The sequence below is a fragment of the Rousettus aegyptiacus genome, unplaced genomic scaffold (genome assembly GCF_014176215.1).
Source record: "Rousettus aegyptiacus isolate mRouAeg1 unplaced genomic scaffold, mRouAeg1.p scaffold_m13_p_8, whole genome shotgun sequence".
NCBI lineage: Eukaryota > Metazoa > Chordata > Mammalia > Chiroptera > Pteropodidae > Rousettus > Rousettus aegyptiacus.
Window position 1 is genome coordinate 92,723,339 of NW_023416311.1, and position 16,953 is coordinate 92,740,291.

General features: G+C 40.3%; 1 protein-coding gene across 8 annotated transcripts in view; it reads left to right on the plus strand.

Annotated features, from left to right (window-relative positions):
• The window catches only part of PRLR (prolactin receptor), a 134,178-nt gene extending 118,481 nt beyond the window's left edge, over positions 1–15,697 (plus strand). For all 8 annotated transcript variants that reach the window (XM_036225551.1, XM_036225555.1, XM_036225549.1 and 5 more), the window contains 7 exons: positions 926–1,058; positions 3,095–3,264; positions 6,447–6,616; positions 7,935–8,076; positions 9,250–9,349; positions 9,894–9,963; positions 11,744–15,697. In XM_036225551.1, the coding sequence (XP_036081444.1) occupies positions 926–1,058; positions 3,095–3,264; positions 6,447–6,616; positions 7,935–8,076; positions 9,250–9,349; positions 9,894–9,963; positions 11,744–12,787 (1,829 nt within the window). In that variant the 3' untranslated portion in view covers positions 12,788–15,697. The remainder of the gene's footprint in view (positions 1–925; positions 1,059–3,094; positions 3,265–6,446; positions 6,617–7,934; positions 8,077–9,249; positions 9,350–9,893; positions 9,964–11,743) is intronic.
• Positions 15,698–16,953: the final 1,256 nt, after the last annotated feature.

Below are 16,953 nucleotides of genomic sequence, written 5' to 3' on the forward strand. Positions count from 1 at the left end.
GGAGGAAATGTAAGATAAAAAGGCACTAAAAGCCAAGATTCAAAAATAGAGGTGGGGACAATGGGGAGACATACTGTGAGACTGGGTCTTAGGTCAAAGATGACTGGAATTAAGGAAACAAAGAGAAAGAAAGGAAAAGAGAAGAGAAGGGGACAGGAGAATGTAGCAGCTAAAAGGAACATCAGTGATACAACGAAAGACTGAAAGACCGAAGATGGAGTTCACTGTTTGGGAATGGCAGGAAGATAGAGATTAGTGAGCGGAGTGGAGAAATGCCAGAGGGCATTTTATCAGGAAAAGGGGAAGATTCATTTTACAGTCACCCTTATGCTGTGGGCAGGTATCAGCTGTGTAGACTCCGTGGGATTACAGAGGGACCACACTCCCTTCAGTCCATATGCATCCATTGTACTCTTGATGCTCACTCTTTGTTGAGATTTTACAATTAGTCACTTGACCCTAGGTTGCTGGTATCTCTGTCTCACAGTACACACACACACACACACACACACACACACACACACACACACACCCCACCGTGAATGCCCCCCAGCCCCTCCCCCTCTCCCTCTCTCCATCCTGCCAACATCGGGGCAGCCCGCAGAGTGGGGTTCCTAGATGCTAATGCTCTGGCATTTCTGAGCATCCCACCCCCAGGCGTACTAACCCCAGACTTCCTTCATCACTGGCATAGTCCCATCAATCTGTTTCTGTCACCAGCAGAATGATCTAGAAGGTGAATGAACCTTAATATTGACTCTGGTAACTTCTGTCTTTCTTTCTTTCTTTCTTTCTTTCTTTCTTTCTTTCTTTCTTTCTTTCTTTCTTTCTTTCCTTCCTTCCTTCCTTCCTTCCTTCCTTCCTTCCTTCCTTCCTTCCTTCCTTCTTTCTTTCTTTCTTTCTTTCTTTTTTTATTGTTTTTTAGGACAGTCACCTCCTGGGAAACCTGAGATCTTTAAATGTCGCTCTCCTGAAAAGGAAACCTTCACCTGCTGGTGGAAGCCTGGGGCAGATGGAGGACTTCCCACCAATTACACGCTGACTTACCACAAGGAAGGGTAAAATCTCCTCTCCTATCAAACCCCACATGAGAGTTCTCACTCTCCTGGCCAAAACAATATTGGTTCTGAGTTAGTTTCCACACTTTCCTGGATTGGTACTGGTTGGCGGAAGGGACTCAAACCTGCAGGTCCACGTTCTCTGGCTAATGTCTCTCAATGCGCCATAAGCTCATCAGCCACCAAAGCAATAGGACATACAGTGTTCCCCCTTATCCGCAGTTTTGCTTTTCATGGTTTCACTTACCTGCCACCAGCCACAGTTCAAAACTATTAAATGGAAAATTCCTGGAATAAACAGTTCATAAGTTTTCAGTCTTGTGCCATCCTGAGTAACACGTTGACATTTTTCACTATCCTGCTTCATCCCACATGGGAGAGGCATCATCCTTTTGTTCATGGTCTCCACACTGTATGTCCTACTTGCTCGTTAGTCACTTAATAGCTGATTATCACAATGACTCTCTCAGTATGGAAGCGCTTTTGTTCAAGTAACTTTTGCAGTAGCGAAACGCTACGTCTTCATCTCATCACGTAGGCATTGTATCATCTCACATCAACACAAGAAGGGTAAGTACAATACAAGATACTTTGAGAGAGAGACCACATAACTTTTATTAGAATATATTGCTATAATGTTCTATTTTAATACTTACTGTTGTTAACCTCTTCTTGTGCCTAATTTATAAATTAAACTTTATCATAGGTATGTATACATAGGAAAAACTTTGTGTGTATAGGGTTCAATGCTGTCCGTGGTTTCAAACATCAACTTTGGATGTGGGAATGTATCCCCCATGGGTAAGGGGGCTACTATAGCAATGTTTCCAATTGCCTGTCCCAAACTTAGGTTGCAGCCCAAAATCACACATAAGTGTTTACTAAGTGCTAGTCAACTTTAGACTTTTATCTATAAACCTTGTGCTATTTATAATTCTCTGTCAGAATCATTACCTTTGCACCATAAAAGGATTATCATGCAATCCTTGACAACCGTGGTACAGTAACTTTTCAAACTTGTTTCATGTCCAAGAAAACAAAGAGCCCGATGAGGAAAGGAAAGTGAGGATTTTTCCTTAAGAAATTGCCAATCCAAAATCGGTGATTCTCCAGAGGGCATATTTGGAACAAAGGTTGCCTTGCGGACTAAAAGAGGTCATCTCTGGGTGAAGGTTTTGTTAGACTTCAGCGAGACCCTCCTGGAAATCTAGGGAGAGCGCTGTCTCCTTCCCCAGTGAAGAAGACAACAGCTGGTCCACTTCCCAATGCCTGCACTTCGCTGTACACAAAGCTGTCATCCCTTCTGGGACCCAAAGGGGTGTCAAGTAAACAGATTTCAGCAACCCAAACGGAATACACCTCCACATCTGTGTAGTGTGTCTTACATCGAAGCCCCCAGCCTAATGTGAGCTGCCTAATGAGCCACTTGGGCCTGAAATATCTCCCTTCACGGTCACATTTCTCTGTTGCTGACTTCATGCAATCTGAAATATTCTGACATTGGTCTTTATTCCCTTCAACCTTTTTTCAGTAAAATGTAATTCAACATATATAATGCAATAAATGCTGCATTGTGCACAGCCCCTCGGTGTTTATGTGCAGGGGGAAGTGCCTGTTTCCTGAGATGACTCGATGGCGGTACAGTAGGTAGAGTGGGACCTGGGTTGTTGAAAGTTCAGGTGTTTATTGGCAGGGGCATCTATCACAATGCTCACACACACACACACAGACACACTCTCACACACACTCACACACATACACGCACACACACACACACACACACACGCACAAACTGTAGAAAGGAAGGGTTGATAAGAAGCAGAGTCCTTAAGGCTCTAAAATGACACTTCCGCCCCCTTCGCCAGCATTCTCTTCCCTGTCTCACTCCCAACTGACATAATAGGCAGGGCACAGAAGCTTGAGGAGCTGCTTTTCAACTCTGATCCCTAAAACCCAGTGGTATTGTTCTATTAGGAAAAAAAAAAAAGACCTTTTTACTCCTCTTTTACTCACGCCTAATGTATTACTCATTGCAGAGATACAAACACCCATGAGTGTCCAGACTACAAAACCGGTGGCCCCAACTCCTGTTACTTTAACAAGAAGCACACCTCCATCTGGACAATATACATCATCATAATAAACGCCACGAACCAGATGGGAAGCAGCTCCTCGGATCCACGTTATGTGGATGTGACATACATCGGTAAGGGGAGGGGTAATGGGTGAGGAATTCGTTACTCCATTATGAATCTAGCAGCGACCAAACTCAGTTTGAGTCTCCTTGGTTTATGGATGGATCACCAAAAAGAAAGATGAGAAAATTTACAGTAACCTTTCAATTGAATATTTTTAACCAATTTTTATTGAGTCATTCATGGCGGTAAGATGGGCATTTGAGGTCTTTACGTTTCTGTGATTTCCCTTGACCTTTATTCCCAACCCCTTGCACCTAACAGGAATATTCTATTTATGTGTCCCTTATCAATCCTTTCCTCCCACCCTACTCCTGCAATCGATGCTGCCTCCTTCCTTGACAAGCTGGGATTTCTTTTTGCTCTCCCCTTGGAGGACAAAGCTCCTTCATAGAGTAGCAGCTCTTAGAAAGAGACTATCTGCTTCCACTGCAGAACTAGGTCCAGCTGCTTTGCCTCAAATTCAATTCTCAATGTATATATACTCTTTAGCAACTAGAGCCATTCTTTCAAAAATAAAAGAAAAGGGGGGAGTAAATAGTGCTACTTAAGGAGGAGGCTGAAGACCAAGATCGTAAGTACAACATTTGGAGAAGTCATTGGCAAAGTAAAACGAAGTCAATCTGAGAACTGCTTCTTGCTTTGAATGATCAACATGGAACTGCAGGGCAATTAGGCATCACTGTAGTGGCGTGTGTGGTTTGTCAGGAATGACAAAGGGAATCTTAGGACAAGAGATGGGTTAGCCAGGACGGGGTTCAGCCCTCATCTTCTATGATAATCTAAGGAGCAGCTAATTAGGTTCAAGCTCACCCAAGTCTTCCCAATTTACCTAATAGCACCCAACATGGAAAATTAGGCTGAGGCTCTCAAATATTCACTTGCATATCGTCTCATTGTCACGTAATCAGTGGCTAACTTTTAAAAAGCTTCCCACACCAAATAGTTTGCATTTAAATATTTTCTTCCCCCAGCAAATCTTTGCAATGAGCATTGGGGTGGAAACTGGATTCGATATTAGTTTAAGAAAATCAAAAATGTAACCGCACTGACAAATAGAAATAAAATAAGTTCCAGTCATATACATTTACCTGAGATATGAAGTCTTTAAGATGCTGAATGCCAAATAATTTCTTTTTCATGGGCTCTTTCTTGAATTACCTTGCCCTCAAAGATGAAAATATTTAGTATATGAGAACAAAACGGTGAAAGCAACAGAAGTTCTAAAATGAGCAACTTCTAAAATGAATGGTATCCACACACACAAAAATTGAGATTACTAAAGAAGAGTAGGATGTTTAAAAGAGAAATCAGTGAGTGCATCAAATTCATATTGACTCTGGGAAACATCTACTCTTGAAAGAATGTGTCGGACCATATTTTTCAAAATCATAAAAGAAGTGTTCATATAACCCTGCCGTATACAGCGCAGGCCATGGACATTCATCTAAAAGTCGGTGTTAAGTACAGTACATTTTCTATCAGCTTGACTCTCATGCAGTGATAACACATAAGACAGAAAGAAAACATTGGCGGATAATGTCTCAGAAATAGATTTCATTGTCGTTGTCGTCATTGCATAATATTTGTCATTGAATAATGTTCTCAACTAGGGCTATTTGCCTCCCAGAGGATATTTGATGATAGCAGGAAGAGAGGATGGGGGGTACTACTGGCATCTAAACGGTAGTCCAGAGATGCTGCTAAGTATCCCACAATGCTTAGGACACCCCCGCAACAAAGAATTATCTGGTCCAAGGTTCAAATAATGCTGAGGTTGAGAAACTGCTTGAAAGGATTCATCCTGAACTTTACATGCACTTTTGTACAATACTTTTTGATTAGCAGCATTTCTAAGGATTGTGTTTAACTTCAAACTTATATTAAATAACCAATGTTTGTTTAGTAAATACATATAAAATAATCTTAGGTATTTACTTAGTAACATATAAGCATAAGGATTAGTGGCACATTTTCTAAAGTTCATTTTGTAGGTAATTGTAGGTTACAATGCCAAGTACACTGTAGTTACACTCACTCTGTGCCACCTGGTGTGGAGACTGATTTGAGGAGGTCATAAACGAAGAAAGAAAATGCTACCGACCAGGAAGACTGAGACTAGGCTAAGACCAGCCAGCGCCCTAGGCCCCTCACTCTTAAGGAGGCACTCAGGGACCGTACTTGAAGGAATTTGAGAGTAAGTACCTCCTTAATTATTTTTTTATTGTGGTAGAATACACATGACATAAAATTCACTCTGTTAACCAATTTCGAAGTATGCAGTTCAGTGGTATTGGTTCATTCATAATGCTATGCAACCATCGCCGCTAATTCCAGACCTCTTTCATCACACCAAAAGGAAACTTTAAACCCTTTCAGTAGTTACTCCAGATTTCCCCCCCGTTCCTAGCCCCAAAGCAACCATTAATCTGCTTCCTGTCTCTATAGATTTGCTTATTTTATATATTTCATATATATGGAATGATATAATGTGTGGCCTTTTGTGCCTGGCTTCTTTCACTTAGCATGATGTTCTCAAGATTCATCCATGTCGTAGCATGTATCAGTTCATACTTTCTTTCTCTGTATGGCTGAATACTGTTCCATTACATGGATATTTTTTTATCTATTTATCAATTGATGGACATTTGAGTTTTTTACACCTATTATCTATTGTGAATAGCACTACTCTAAACACTCATGTTCAAGTTTTATTTGAACACCTGTTTTCATTTCTTTTGAGTATGTTGGCTGGGGCATGAAATTGATGGGTGACATGGTAATTTTATGTTTAACTTTTTGAGTGGCTTCCAGAATTTTTTTCATAGCAGGTACACCATTTTACATTCTCACCAGCAGTGTATGAGGATTTCCATATCCCTAACATATCACTTGTTATTTTTCATTTTTTGAATTCTAGCCATCAGTGCATTTGAAATGATATCTCATTGTGATTGTGATTCAAATTTCCCTAATGACTAATGACACTCAGGATCTTTCATGTGCTTGTTGGCCATTAGTGTCTTCTTAAATTTTGTACCCTATACATCTCCCTTGCTTAAATCTCCTGACTAGCACCTGACCTTAAATACAAGGTATCTCATAACCATGGTGGTGTGAAATGGTAAGTCACATAGTTCTATGCTCAAATACTACTTTTACTAAATATGGAGGGTTTTTTTCCTACCTACAGTTGAACCAGACCCTCCTGTGAACCTGACTTTGGAATTAAAACATCCAGAAGACCAAAAATTATATCTGTGGATAAAATGGTTTCCACCCACCCTGGTTGACGTAAGATCTGGTTGGCTTATACTCCAATATGAAATTCGATTAAAGCCTGAGAAAGCAACTGAGTGGGAGGTGAGTCAATCAGAAGCTTTTGGAAAGAAACATGTTCTTTGGCAAAGATGAAGCCCTTGAAACCGAGAACAGGTCCTTCCTCCTAATTATTAGGCTGTCGTGTTGCCCTCCTGATGCTGACGTGACCAACCCAGATGTGGAAAAGCCCTCGCCCTCCACTGGGATTGATGGAGGAGCATCTCCACAGCTCTCCCAGGGCTAGTTCCTTCCTTGCACTGAACAGCCTCTTCCGCTAAGTTTCCATACATCTCCCTCAGGATACCTTCAATCTAGACGCCTATGAGATGACTTAAATGGCACTACTTGGGACCAAAAGTCTCAGCGTAACCAGTTGATCGTTATTAGTATTTTTTATTCATTTTAAAATACTTCAATGTTAAGATATAATACAGAAAATTATAGGTATTATGATATTCCACTCTTAAATACTTTAGTACATGACTCTTTTAAAGGGGGAAGATTTCCAAACATAGCCAAATAATAATAGGATCATATAAAGAAAACTAACTAAAATTCCTTAATATCATTTAAATAGCCAGTCCACATTTTAATTCCCCAATTGCTTCAATACGCTCTTTAACAGTTAGTTTGTCCAAACAGAAATCTGCTCCAGGACAATACATTGTGGCTGGTTGTTATATATATATTTCTTTAGTTTCAACATGCTCAGGAGACTGGGCTGCTTGTCCCACAGAGTCTTACCTTTTTCATTTTTCTGATTAGTTCTTCATGAGGTCATTTCATTAATTTATCTGACTCCATATTTTCTGTAACCAGACATTAGATCCAAAGACTTGATTAGATCCACATTGAGCAATTTGGAGCAAGAATACTTCAGAGGTGACCCCTGGATTAGGGAGATCACAATCTGATCCCTTGACTGTAAAGTCACATTTAGTTTGTACACTCCTGCTTCAACATACATGAGTGCCAATTCTCTTCCACCTAGTGGTTTTATACCAATAAATAATCCTTGAATCAATTATTTCATTAGAGTTTACAAAATAATACCTTTCCAATTTTATTAACTATTTACTACCTTCCATAAAGGAGAATTTAGAAGGCAGGAGATAGGAAGCAGAATGTATGTCTTTCTTAAATAGAGTTTCAAATGGAAAGATAGAAAACCTGTTAATTTTTGTGTGAATCGTGTTTACAAATAGGAAAAGATGGGCTGACGGAATGAAATGGTGAGAACAGGGTATCTACCAAGTCTGATCGCCTGGCCTCACTCCTTCAATAGTTTATTATCTAAGGGAAATTCTCTTCCTTCAGAACACAAGTCAGAGTGACTTCTGTTTTTCTTGTTCCCCCTTAGACTCATTTTGCTGGGCAGCAAACTCAGTTTAAGATTCTCAGCTTATATCCAGGACAGAAATATCTTGTTCAGGTTCGTTGCAAGCCAGACCATGGATTCTGGAGTGAGTGGGGCCCAGAGAGCTCCATCCAGATACCTAGTGGTGAGTGTCTTAGTGACTTTTTGCTTATATCCTTAAATATTTTTTAAATAGCATAAACTTAGTAAATTTGCATGTGGTAACTACTAATAAAGAAATTATTTTGCGCCTTAGTCAGAAGAATGAGTAGGAGTGGGTTTATCACCTCCCCATCCAACACAAAGACATCTGGAAGTATAGTAGTGCTCCCTGAGTCACTGTCAGTGAGGACCGGTTTCTAAGATAAACTGCAGATATGGGTTTGGTGTGTCTCAGAGGGCTTGATGGTCATTCTTTCCATCTGCCCCACCTCTGTCATTTAGTCGAGGTCATCATCTAGTTCTCCCAGAATTTGTAAGGTAATATCCCATCTCAAAGCCTGAACGGAACTGATTTTCTGTCTCTGATGTCTATTACATGTTGGTCTCTTAGTCAAAGCATAGTAGATAAGTGTCAGTAAACACGGTGGTTTGTATGCCACAGGAAAATGATTCATCTTGCAATTCTAAAGTGCTTTACAGATTACAAAGTCTTTACCTTGTTTGGTCCTCTCAACCCTCTCAGGGATTCAGAGAGAACATAATTTCCATTGGGAATTAAAAGTGAGGAAACCAAAGTTCAGTGAAGTTAGAAGTCTTGCCCAAAACCACATGGTGAAGCTTACCACTTGTCACAACTTGTCACAACTTGCTTGACCAAACACATGTGTCTTATCCAGCCCTGGCTCTTCCTAAATAAAAGCACAGGGTCTAGAAGCAGAATCCCAGACTGCAACTTTATAGTTACATGCCCAAGGGTAAATCGCTCTTTGAGTTTCATCTTTAAATATAAGGCAATGTATTACAAAGAGGTTAACACAACTGATGGCTTTTAGTAAGAACTTCAAAAATGTTAACTTTTATTATTACTGCAACTGACCATGTGACCTTGAATTTCCTCTTTAAGTACCTAATAAAATAACAAAAGGATTTTTAAAAGTGTAGAGTACCATAAAATGTATGCAATGTATTAAAATTTAATAAGATTGGAAAAATTAAACCCATCATTAATGCTACTCAGTTTAGATTGCTTTTCAGATCAAAAGAAGTTTAGAGAAGAAAAACTTACGTTCAAAGTCTCCATTCATTAGTTTTGTTTGTTCCTTTGTGTTTGATGTTGCCATATACGATCAAAGCTTTCTGGCTGTTTGCTTTTTAGATTCCACCCTGAAAGATACCACCGTGTGGATCTTTGTGGCTGTTCTTTCTGCTGTCATCTGTTTGATTATGGTCTGGGCAGTGGCTTTGAAAGGCTATAGGTACACCATTGTCTATCAACCTTCCTCTGAATCAGGGATTGATATCAAGCGTGGATGTATGTAAAAAAAAAAAAAAAAAAAAAAAAAATTAATAAATACAGAGATGATGGAAACCTACGGATAATTCATGTACCTCATTTTGGCCATTAGCAGCAGTGTGCTCACCCATTAACAAATTGTTTATCAGTGCTAGCAAAAGTCACAGAATGAATTCTTTGAGGCTGCTGCTCTTCCCATCAAACTGAGGCTCACGGTTGGGGAATAGTAAATATCTGTCAAGAGTAGCTAAAATAAAGGGAAGCAAATAGTCCAAATAATCCACTAATTTCAAAATTTGCCTCCTCAGTTAGCCAGAGCTAATTTTGAAGCTGACCCACCGTAATCACTGTCTTCACCATTGATTGTTAGTTTCATGTAGCCCCAGAAGTTTAAATCCTATCTGTCATAGTCCATGTAGTAGCTATTTAGAGATAATACTAATCTTTCAGAAACTACAAAGTGAGAACACAAGTCATTTTACCCTATCTCACAAATTATTTTATAGCATGGTCACCTGCATCCTTCCACCAGTTCCTGGGCCAAAAATAAAAGGATTTGACACTCATTTGCTGGAGGTAAGTGCCAGAGGTGGAGAATGAATCGTGACTCCCCAATTTATAATGATTACCTTTTCACATGCACACACGGTCCCCATCAATTTAGCATGGCCGGCTCTGTCATCTTTACCCAGGTGTCCCTCTTCCTTAGCATGTGTTTACAGAAAGATGTGTGAGGCATGAGGGTATTTACTATCAAACACTAAATGTCAGAGAGAAAAGAAAGAAAGCCAAGGAAACATGAAAACACATAATAATGCTTGCTGGATTTACCACGTCTATTTATAGCACAGACACAAACACTTTGTACAAAGAATCAATTTAGAAAGAGCGTAAATATTAATTTAATACAAAAGAGGGACCTACCACCACCCCCTCTATCACCCGAATGTCCGTTCCATAAGGCCGTAGTAGCGGAGTATCCTGTCACAGGTTTTGCTTTGTCTAGGTACTCGGTTGAGACCGGATCAGTGCGGTGGGGCTGGCGTTTGCCAGGGCCCATTTAGGCTGATTCAAATGGGAATGAAATTTAAGTGTTTTGAATAAAAAGAGGGGTTAGAACATGTATAAATTTCTCTGCAGGCTGAAATGTATAGTTTCAATTTGAACTTAAGCTTAATACTGATACGTATAAAAGCAATTATCTGCACATTGCACCACTTGACAACAACGGCACAGGAAGTGGGAAGTGAGTCCCAGAGGATTTGGCTGCACTGCATTCACTCTAATTGCAGGTATCAGAGCAGGGACTAGCGCCCCAGAATCTGGGGCCCTAGTTCAGTCCTCTTATTCTGCTATCCAGTCTCTCCCACTGACCTTTATAAAACCAGCATGAACATCCCAGCTAACTAAATTAACTACTGTCTATTCAACCTTCTAGGCACAGAGACTTGATAATAAAGTAACTGCTTTTTATGTGTCAATAAAATGTCTTTGTTTTCTCAATCACATTACCTCTAATCTTCAAAAGAACCCTCCCGTATAACACTATCATTCCCTTTTTACACATGGAGAAACTGAGGATCATCAAACAGCTTATTCAAAGTCAGTAGTCTTTAATAAGTGATAAAATCAGGATTTCGGCACCAGTACCTGACCTAAGTCAGAGCATCAGGAAGAGGAGGGTCAAGTAAGAGAAGAAAGCGGGAGGAAGAAAGAGAGAGAAGGAGAAGAATCAAGATGAGAAGAAGGAGGGAGAGAACTAGCAGAAGACTGAGAAAATATTAGGAAGAGAAGGGAGGAAGGAGAAGAGTAAAAGGAAATGAAGTAGAAAGAGAGGGAAAAGTAGGAGAAGAGAAGGAAAGAAGGGAGAAGAAGGAAGAGGAGGAGCTGAGGTGAGAAGGAAGAAATGGGAAGCTACTTCCTACTTCTAGACTTTAGAAAGTGGCAGAGGAAGTTAGGAGGCCAGCAACCAGATCTCAGAGCCCGTGAGTCTCCAAGTGCCAAATGCATGTATGAGCACGGTGGTTTTAGATGTTTTATAAACTTGTCTTATTTAATAGCTATATGTTTATTACCTGTCCATATACTACTTCCCCATTAAACTCATGATCATTATTGCTTAGAGAGAGACTAAGTTAAAATCGTGAATTGACTTAAAGAAAACTGTTAGATGTATAGCAATTCAGGAGGTGATTGTAAAATGCCCCGGTACACAAATGTCTAAAGTTTGGGAAATTCTGCTAGGCTGTTACCACATCCTACCTACCCATTGTCATGAACACAGGCTGGGCTGTGATGCTGCTTTGGAATGTTAGGAAGCTAACAGCTCTCTTGTCTTGTGTCTGTGTTTTAATAGAAGGGCAAGTCCGAAGAACTACTGAGTGCCCTGGGGTGCCAAGACTTCCCTCCCTCTTCTGACTATGAGGATTTGCTGGTGGAGTTTTTAGAAGTCGTTGACAGTGAGGACCAGCAGCTGATGTCGGGCCACTCAAAAGAACACCCAGGTCAAGGTATGAAGCCCAAACAGCTGGATCCTGATAGTGACTCTGGCCAGGGCAGCTGTGACAGCCCTTCACTTTTGTCCGACAAGTGTGAGGAACCCTGGGAAAATCCCTCCACATTCCACATCTCTGAAGGCATTGAAAAGCCAGAGAATCCTGAACCACATGATGCCCACACCTGGGACCCCCAGAGCACAAGCTTGGAAGACAAAATCCCCTATTTCCATGCCAGTGGGTCCCAATCAACATGGCCTTTACTGCAGCCCCCCAGACAGCACAACCCCGACTCTTCTTACCACACCGGTGATGTGCGTGAGCTGGCTGTGGGCACGGCAGGCGCGTCAGCCCCTTTGTTAGACAAAACAGACAAGCATGCTTTAAAATCCTCAAAAACCACTGAGACTGAAGGGGAGGAAAAGGCAGCCAAGCAGAGAGAGGAGGAAAAGGCAGCCAAGCAGAGAGAGGTGGAAAGTTTCCATTCCAAGACTGACCCAGACACCGCGTGGCTGCTGCCCCAGGAGAAAACCGCCTTTATCGCCGCTAAACTCTTGGATTACGTGGAGATTCACAAGATCAACAAAGACGGAGCACTAGCATTGCTCCCCAAACAGAAAGAGAACAGCATCCACACAGAGAAGCCCGGCGCTCCCGAATCCAGCAAGGAGTACACCAGGGTGTCCGGGCTGACGGACAGCAACATCCTGCTGTTGGCGCGGGGTCCCCATGCTCAAAACCCAGCTTCGTGTGAAGAACCAGCGATGGATGCTCCGCCTTCCGCTCCACGGAATCAAGCTGAGAAAGACCTGGCCCGGTTCACCGCGACGCCGAGCATCTGCGGACGCCAGCCGGGTGGGCTGGACTACCTAGACCCAGCGTGTTTTAAGCTCTCCTTTCAGTGATAGCATGATTCACGGAATGATTGGTTAAAATGTGATTTTTCTTCAGGTAACACTACAGAGTACATGAAACGCGCTCTACGAGAGAACGTTCAAGAATGGGGTTAGCATGACACTACGAAAACTCACAGTTCACTCCTTTTCGTGCTCCATTTTCAACCAGTTGCCTCTTTCTCCAACAGCTGATTCCAGAACCAATCATTTTGTTTCCTAACTGTGATTTGTAGATTCACTTTTTGCTATTAGTTAAAAAATCATGTGTTCGATGAAATAAAAGCACATTGCTTAGTGTTCTTGAGGGACAGTGCCATAGGTATAGCCTCTGGAAAAGCCTTTCATGTTTTGCTGTGTGATAGAAGGAAATGAAATAATTAAAATAGTTTACCACAGGAAGGTGATAGATACGCGAAAACTGCCATGAAAACCCCTTTTGAAAACCAGTCGCTTAACCTTTGCACTCCCTTTCATTTTATTAGGATTAACAAAATACATTTTTTAAAAAGAATGCATTCCACAGCAACTAACAAATTGTTTACATCACTTCCTGCGATCTTAGTGATACATTGCTGATATGCAAGTAAAGATAATGCCTCCAATTTTTTTCTTAAAATAGTTTGAATTCGTTAAGCTTGGATTTTCTCCCCTAAATTGTATTTCATTCTAAAGCCTCTAGAGAACATAGTTTGGAAAGTGAAATTTTCTTACACAAGAGGCAAATGAGTTTCATGTGGTGAATACTTCTAAAATGTTTTCCACTTCATTTAGCATGATAGATAATTTATTATATACCCTAATCTTCTCGTAGTGAAAAAAATTCCCAAAAGACTAATTTTAATTTAAAAGATAATTACAGCAGGATGCTAATGGAAATACTGCCTTACTGTACATACAAATTCTACTTTAATACAAACCCATACATTTAACAATGTATTTTTGAAGACTATTTTTCTATCACTTAGGTAATATAAAAGACTATTTTCTATCTTCCCAGTACAGCTGTTTACGTATTCAGTGAGTACAGTATTTTCTGCTATGAGGCTACAATGAGTATTGACAGTACAAAGTAGTATATGCAGTCCCTGTTTGTGGAGTAAAATCCCATAGCAACCCAAAGCCCACTGATGCATATGAAGTGGATGACAATATTCAATTTCAAACACAATGTAGTATAGTTTATCTGATTCCTTTATCTCCAGCAACCGCCAACCTAAAGTTACAGGGCTCTCCGCAGACCAGAAATTACTTCTCCTGTAGTTCAGGGCTACTCTGGGGCTGTTGCTCTTTGGGTAAATTTTCACGAAGCCACCATAAAGAAGGGGAGTGGTGACATCTAACATACTGTTTTACAGAAAGAGTTTTTTCATTTTGCTTTGTTTTTCTGAGCAATCTTGGGCAGCAAAGAGATTTTAAGTAAAGCCAAGAGTTAGTATCTCTCTGGAGTAGATCCATGTGCAAAATCTTGGCAGAGGCAGAGACAGAACTCACGTCAGGAGTGTCCAAATGAAAGTTCTAAGAAACTAGCATCTGTGGCGTGGTGGGAACAGCTACAAAGGCCAGGGTATGCCAGTGAGACTCTCCAAGTCAGTTCCGAGGAGCAGTCAAAAGCCTGGATCTCCGTTTTAGAGAGCATCCAGGACTCATCGACTGCCTCCCTCTGTTTTTCATTTCACCTGTTGGCGATCCATTCTCTATGTCTGCACACTAGCTGGACATAGAGAATTGGAGCTCACCTCTGTGAGTTAAATATTCCACCCCAATAAGCCCATGTTGATTGGAACTAGACTCAGAGGTAGCCTGAGGTTTGAAAGAGAACACATTGCCCAGGCTTCCAGAATTATAGGTATAGAATTATAGTCTAAGTAGAGAGAAGAAGCATGAAATTTAAAAAAAAAAAAAAAAGATATATTAAATATGGCTCTAATTTTTAGAAAAAATAGTCTTTTACTGGACTGAGACATGCTTAGTCCCTGCTAGCCCAACAGCCCCTAATTTTTTTTTCTTACATTTGGCTGTTGAATCTGGTATTTTTTTCTCTCTTCTGGATTATGAACCAACACTGCATATAGGCGGTTTAAATAGCCCTATGTTCTGAATTATAAAAAGTCATATTTCCATGAACAAATACCTAAATATTCAAGTTACAAAACACATGGAAATGGGCTGGTCAATGGATGATTTATGGAAGCTTATGACCCAAACTGAAAAATATTGCGTCAGTTTTTACAAATGAGCACAATTCACCATCAGGCAGTCATTGACATTTAACACACTTACACTCTTCATTCTCCTAAGTGCCTAAGGCCCATCCCGGTAGGTGGTTACATACTAAAAACTTGCTTTCACTGGTTTGGTCCAAAGTGGGTCAATCCCGTAGCACACGTACAAAATCAGGGAGTTCAGCTCCTTGTCTTGTAGTGACCCAACTGAAACAGAGAATCCTATGAGTTAATGAGCATCCTGAGGCTGTGGAGGAGATCTGGCTCTTTCTGGAAACTGCCCACTGATGTCCATTACGTGCAGAAAGACTTGGCCCTGCCTTTGGTGACTTTCCTATCTCCTTAGAGCAGACAAGAAAGAAACAGATTTGTACACATTTTACAAAGTGCCTTTCTTTACTTTCATAATAAAAAATTTTTTAAAAAGCTTTCTTTTTTTTTTTACAAGAAAATGTGTTGATTAGAAAGTAAATTTTACTTTTTTAATGTAAATAAATGGAGAAGCCAGAAAGGGGATGATGAAATGGTCTAAGGCCAATTGTTCAGCAGATTTTTACCTTTATTGTTTGAATGAATTGCCACAGAGCTAATGTGAATAGTATAACTTCCTTTATCTGATAAGAAATTGGCTCTGGCTAGGATTTTGGGATCAGCCAGCCACTCCAGAGATTCCATATTCTCAATTAAAAACAAAAACGAAAACAAAAAAAACTGACGCACTTTTGAATGGCTTTGAATCGCAAGCCTCGGTCTAAAAAGGACAATGCATGTGCAATGGAACCTTGCATGCATACAGAAAAATGTGAATGAGTCTGGATTACCATCCCAGTGTTGCAAACATAGATTTGCCATTGATAAAAATTTCGTGTGTACTTCAGTGAATAAATTTCTTTTTCTGACTTTCCAGCTCAAGCACAATAGTGTCATTGCTAGAGTAGTGAGTGGGCTGAGAACTCAGTTTCCAGGTCCAGGTCACATTGCTGCTGCTAAACTGACTATGTGACTTCATGCAAGTCCTTTAAACTCTAGCCACCGGTTTCCTCACCTGTAAAATAAGTGTGTTTGCCTGAAATGTTTCTAAAATCTCTTACAGCTCTAACCATCTTTGATTCTCATGATCTTAGTAAAATCCAGGATTTCTGGTCAAAGGCCCAAGTGAAGTCAGGAAAGCATTCCTGTTGGGCCCTTAACCTGAAGGGAATCATGTGGCTGTAATGATACTTGAGAGAAAAACAGAGATCCATTCCTCCACGTCAGGTTGATTTGGTTTAACACCCTTACTTCTCCTCTTCTCCTTAGCTGTCTATACTTACAGCTGTTTATTCTCTAACTCCACGGTCTATATTTTTCCTAAGAGTTCATTATTTTCCATAGCAACATAGGAACTGCAAGAAACAAAATTATCCCTAAACAATGACTGTGGCCCTACAAAAGACTGAGTCAAATGTTAAATCGGCCACACAGATATAAGGCTCAGGTTGAGGGTCATAAGTTACCTCATTTAGAGATTTACATTCTTAGTGATTCTAGCTCAATTCATTAAATACTTAACTAATTCAAAGGCCATTAATAAGTCCAAGGCAACATTGAGGAATCCATCTTGGAAGTCTTAAAAACTTATAAATAAATACAGAATTATTGCTTGAGAGCTTATGATCTGACCAGTTCTATTTATAAGTATGGCCTGGATGTGTTCCATAATTAGCATGTATACCATCTGCAAATCAAATAGGAGCTCTCTTCTTAGACCTGTGTTTTTTAAGAAGGCAATTTTTGATCTGAAACCCTCATGGTATCTCTTTCCATGAAAATAAAAGATAGAAAGATAGAAAGTAGGACATTTCCATAAATTTGGGTATTTTAGGATTTTACAAAATGCCAGGAGTAGCCTGCTAAATCCCAATTCTATTGGACATGGTGAATCTATGATCTATTTAGAGTTTTGAGTTTACA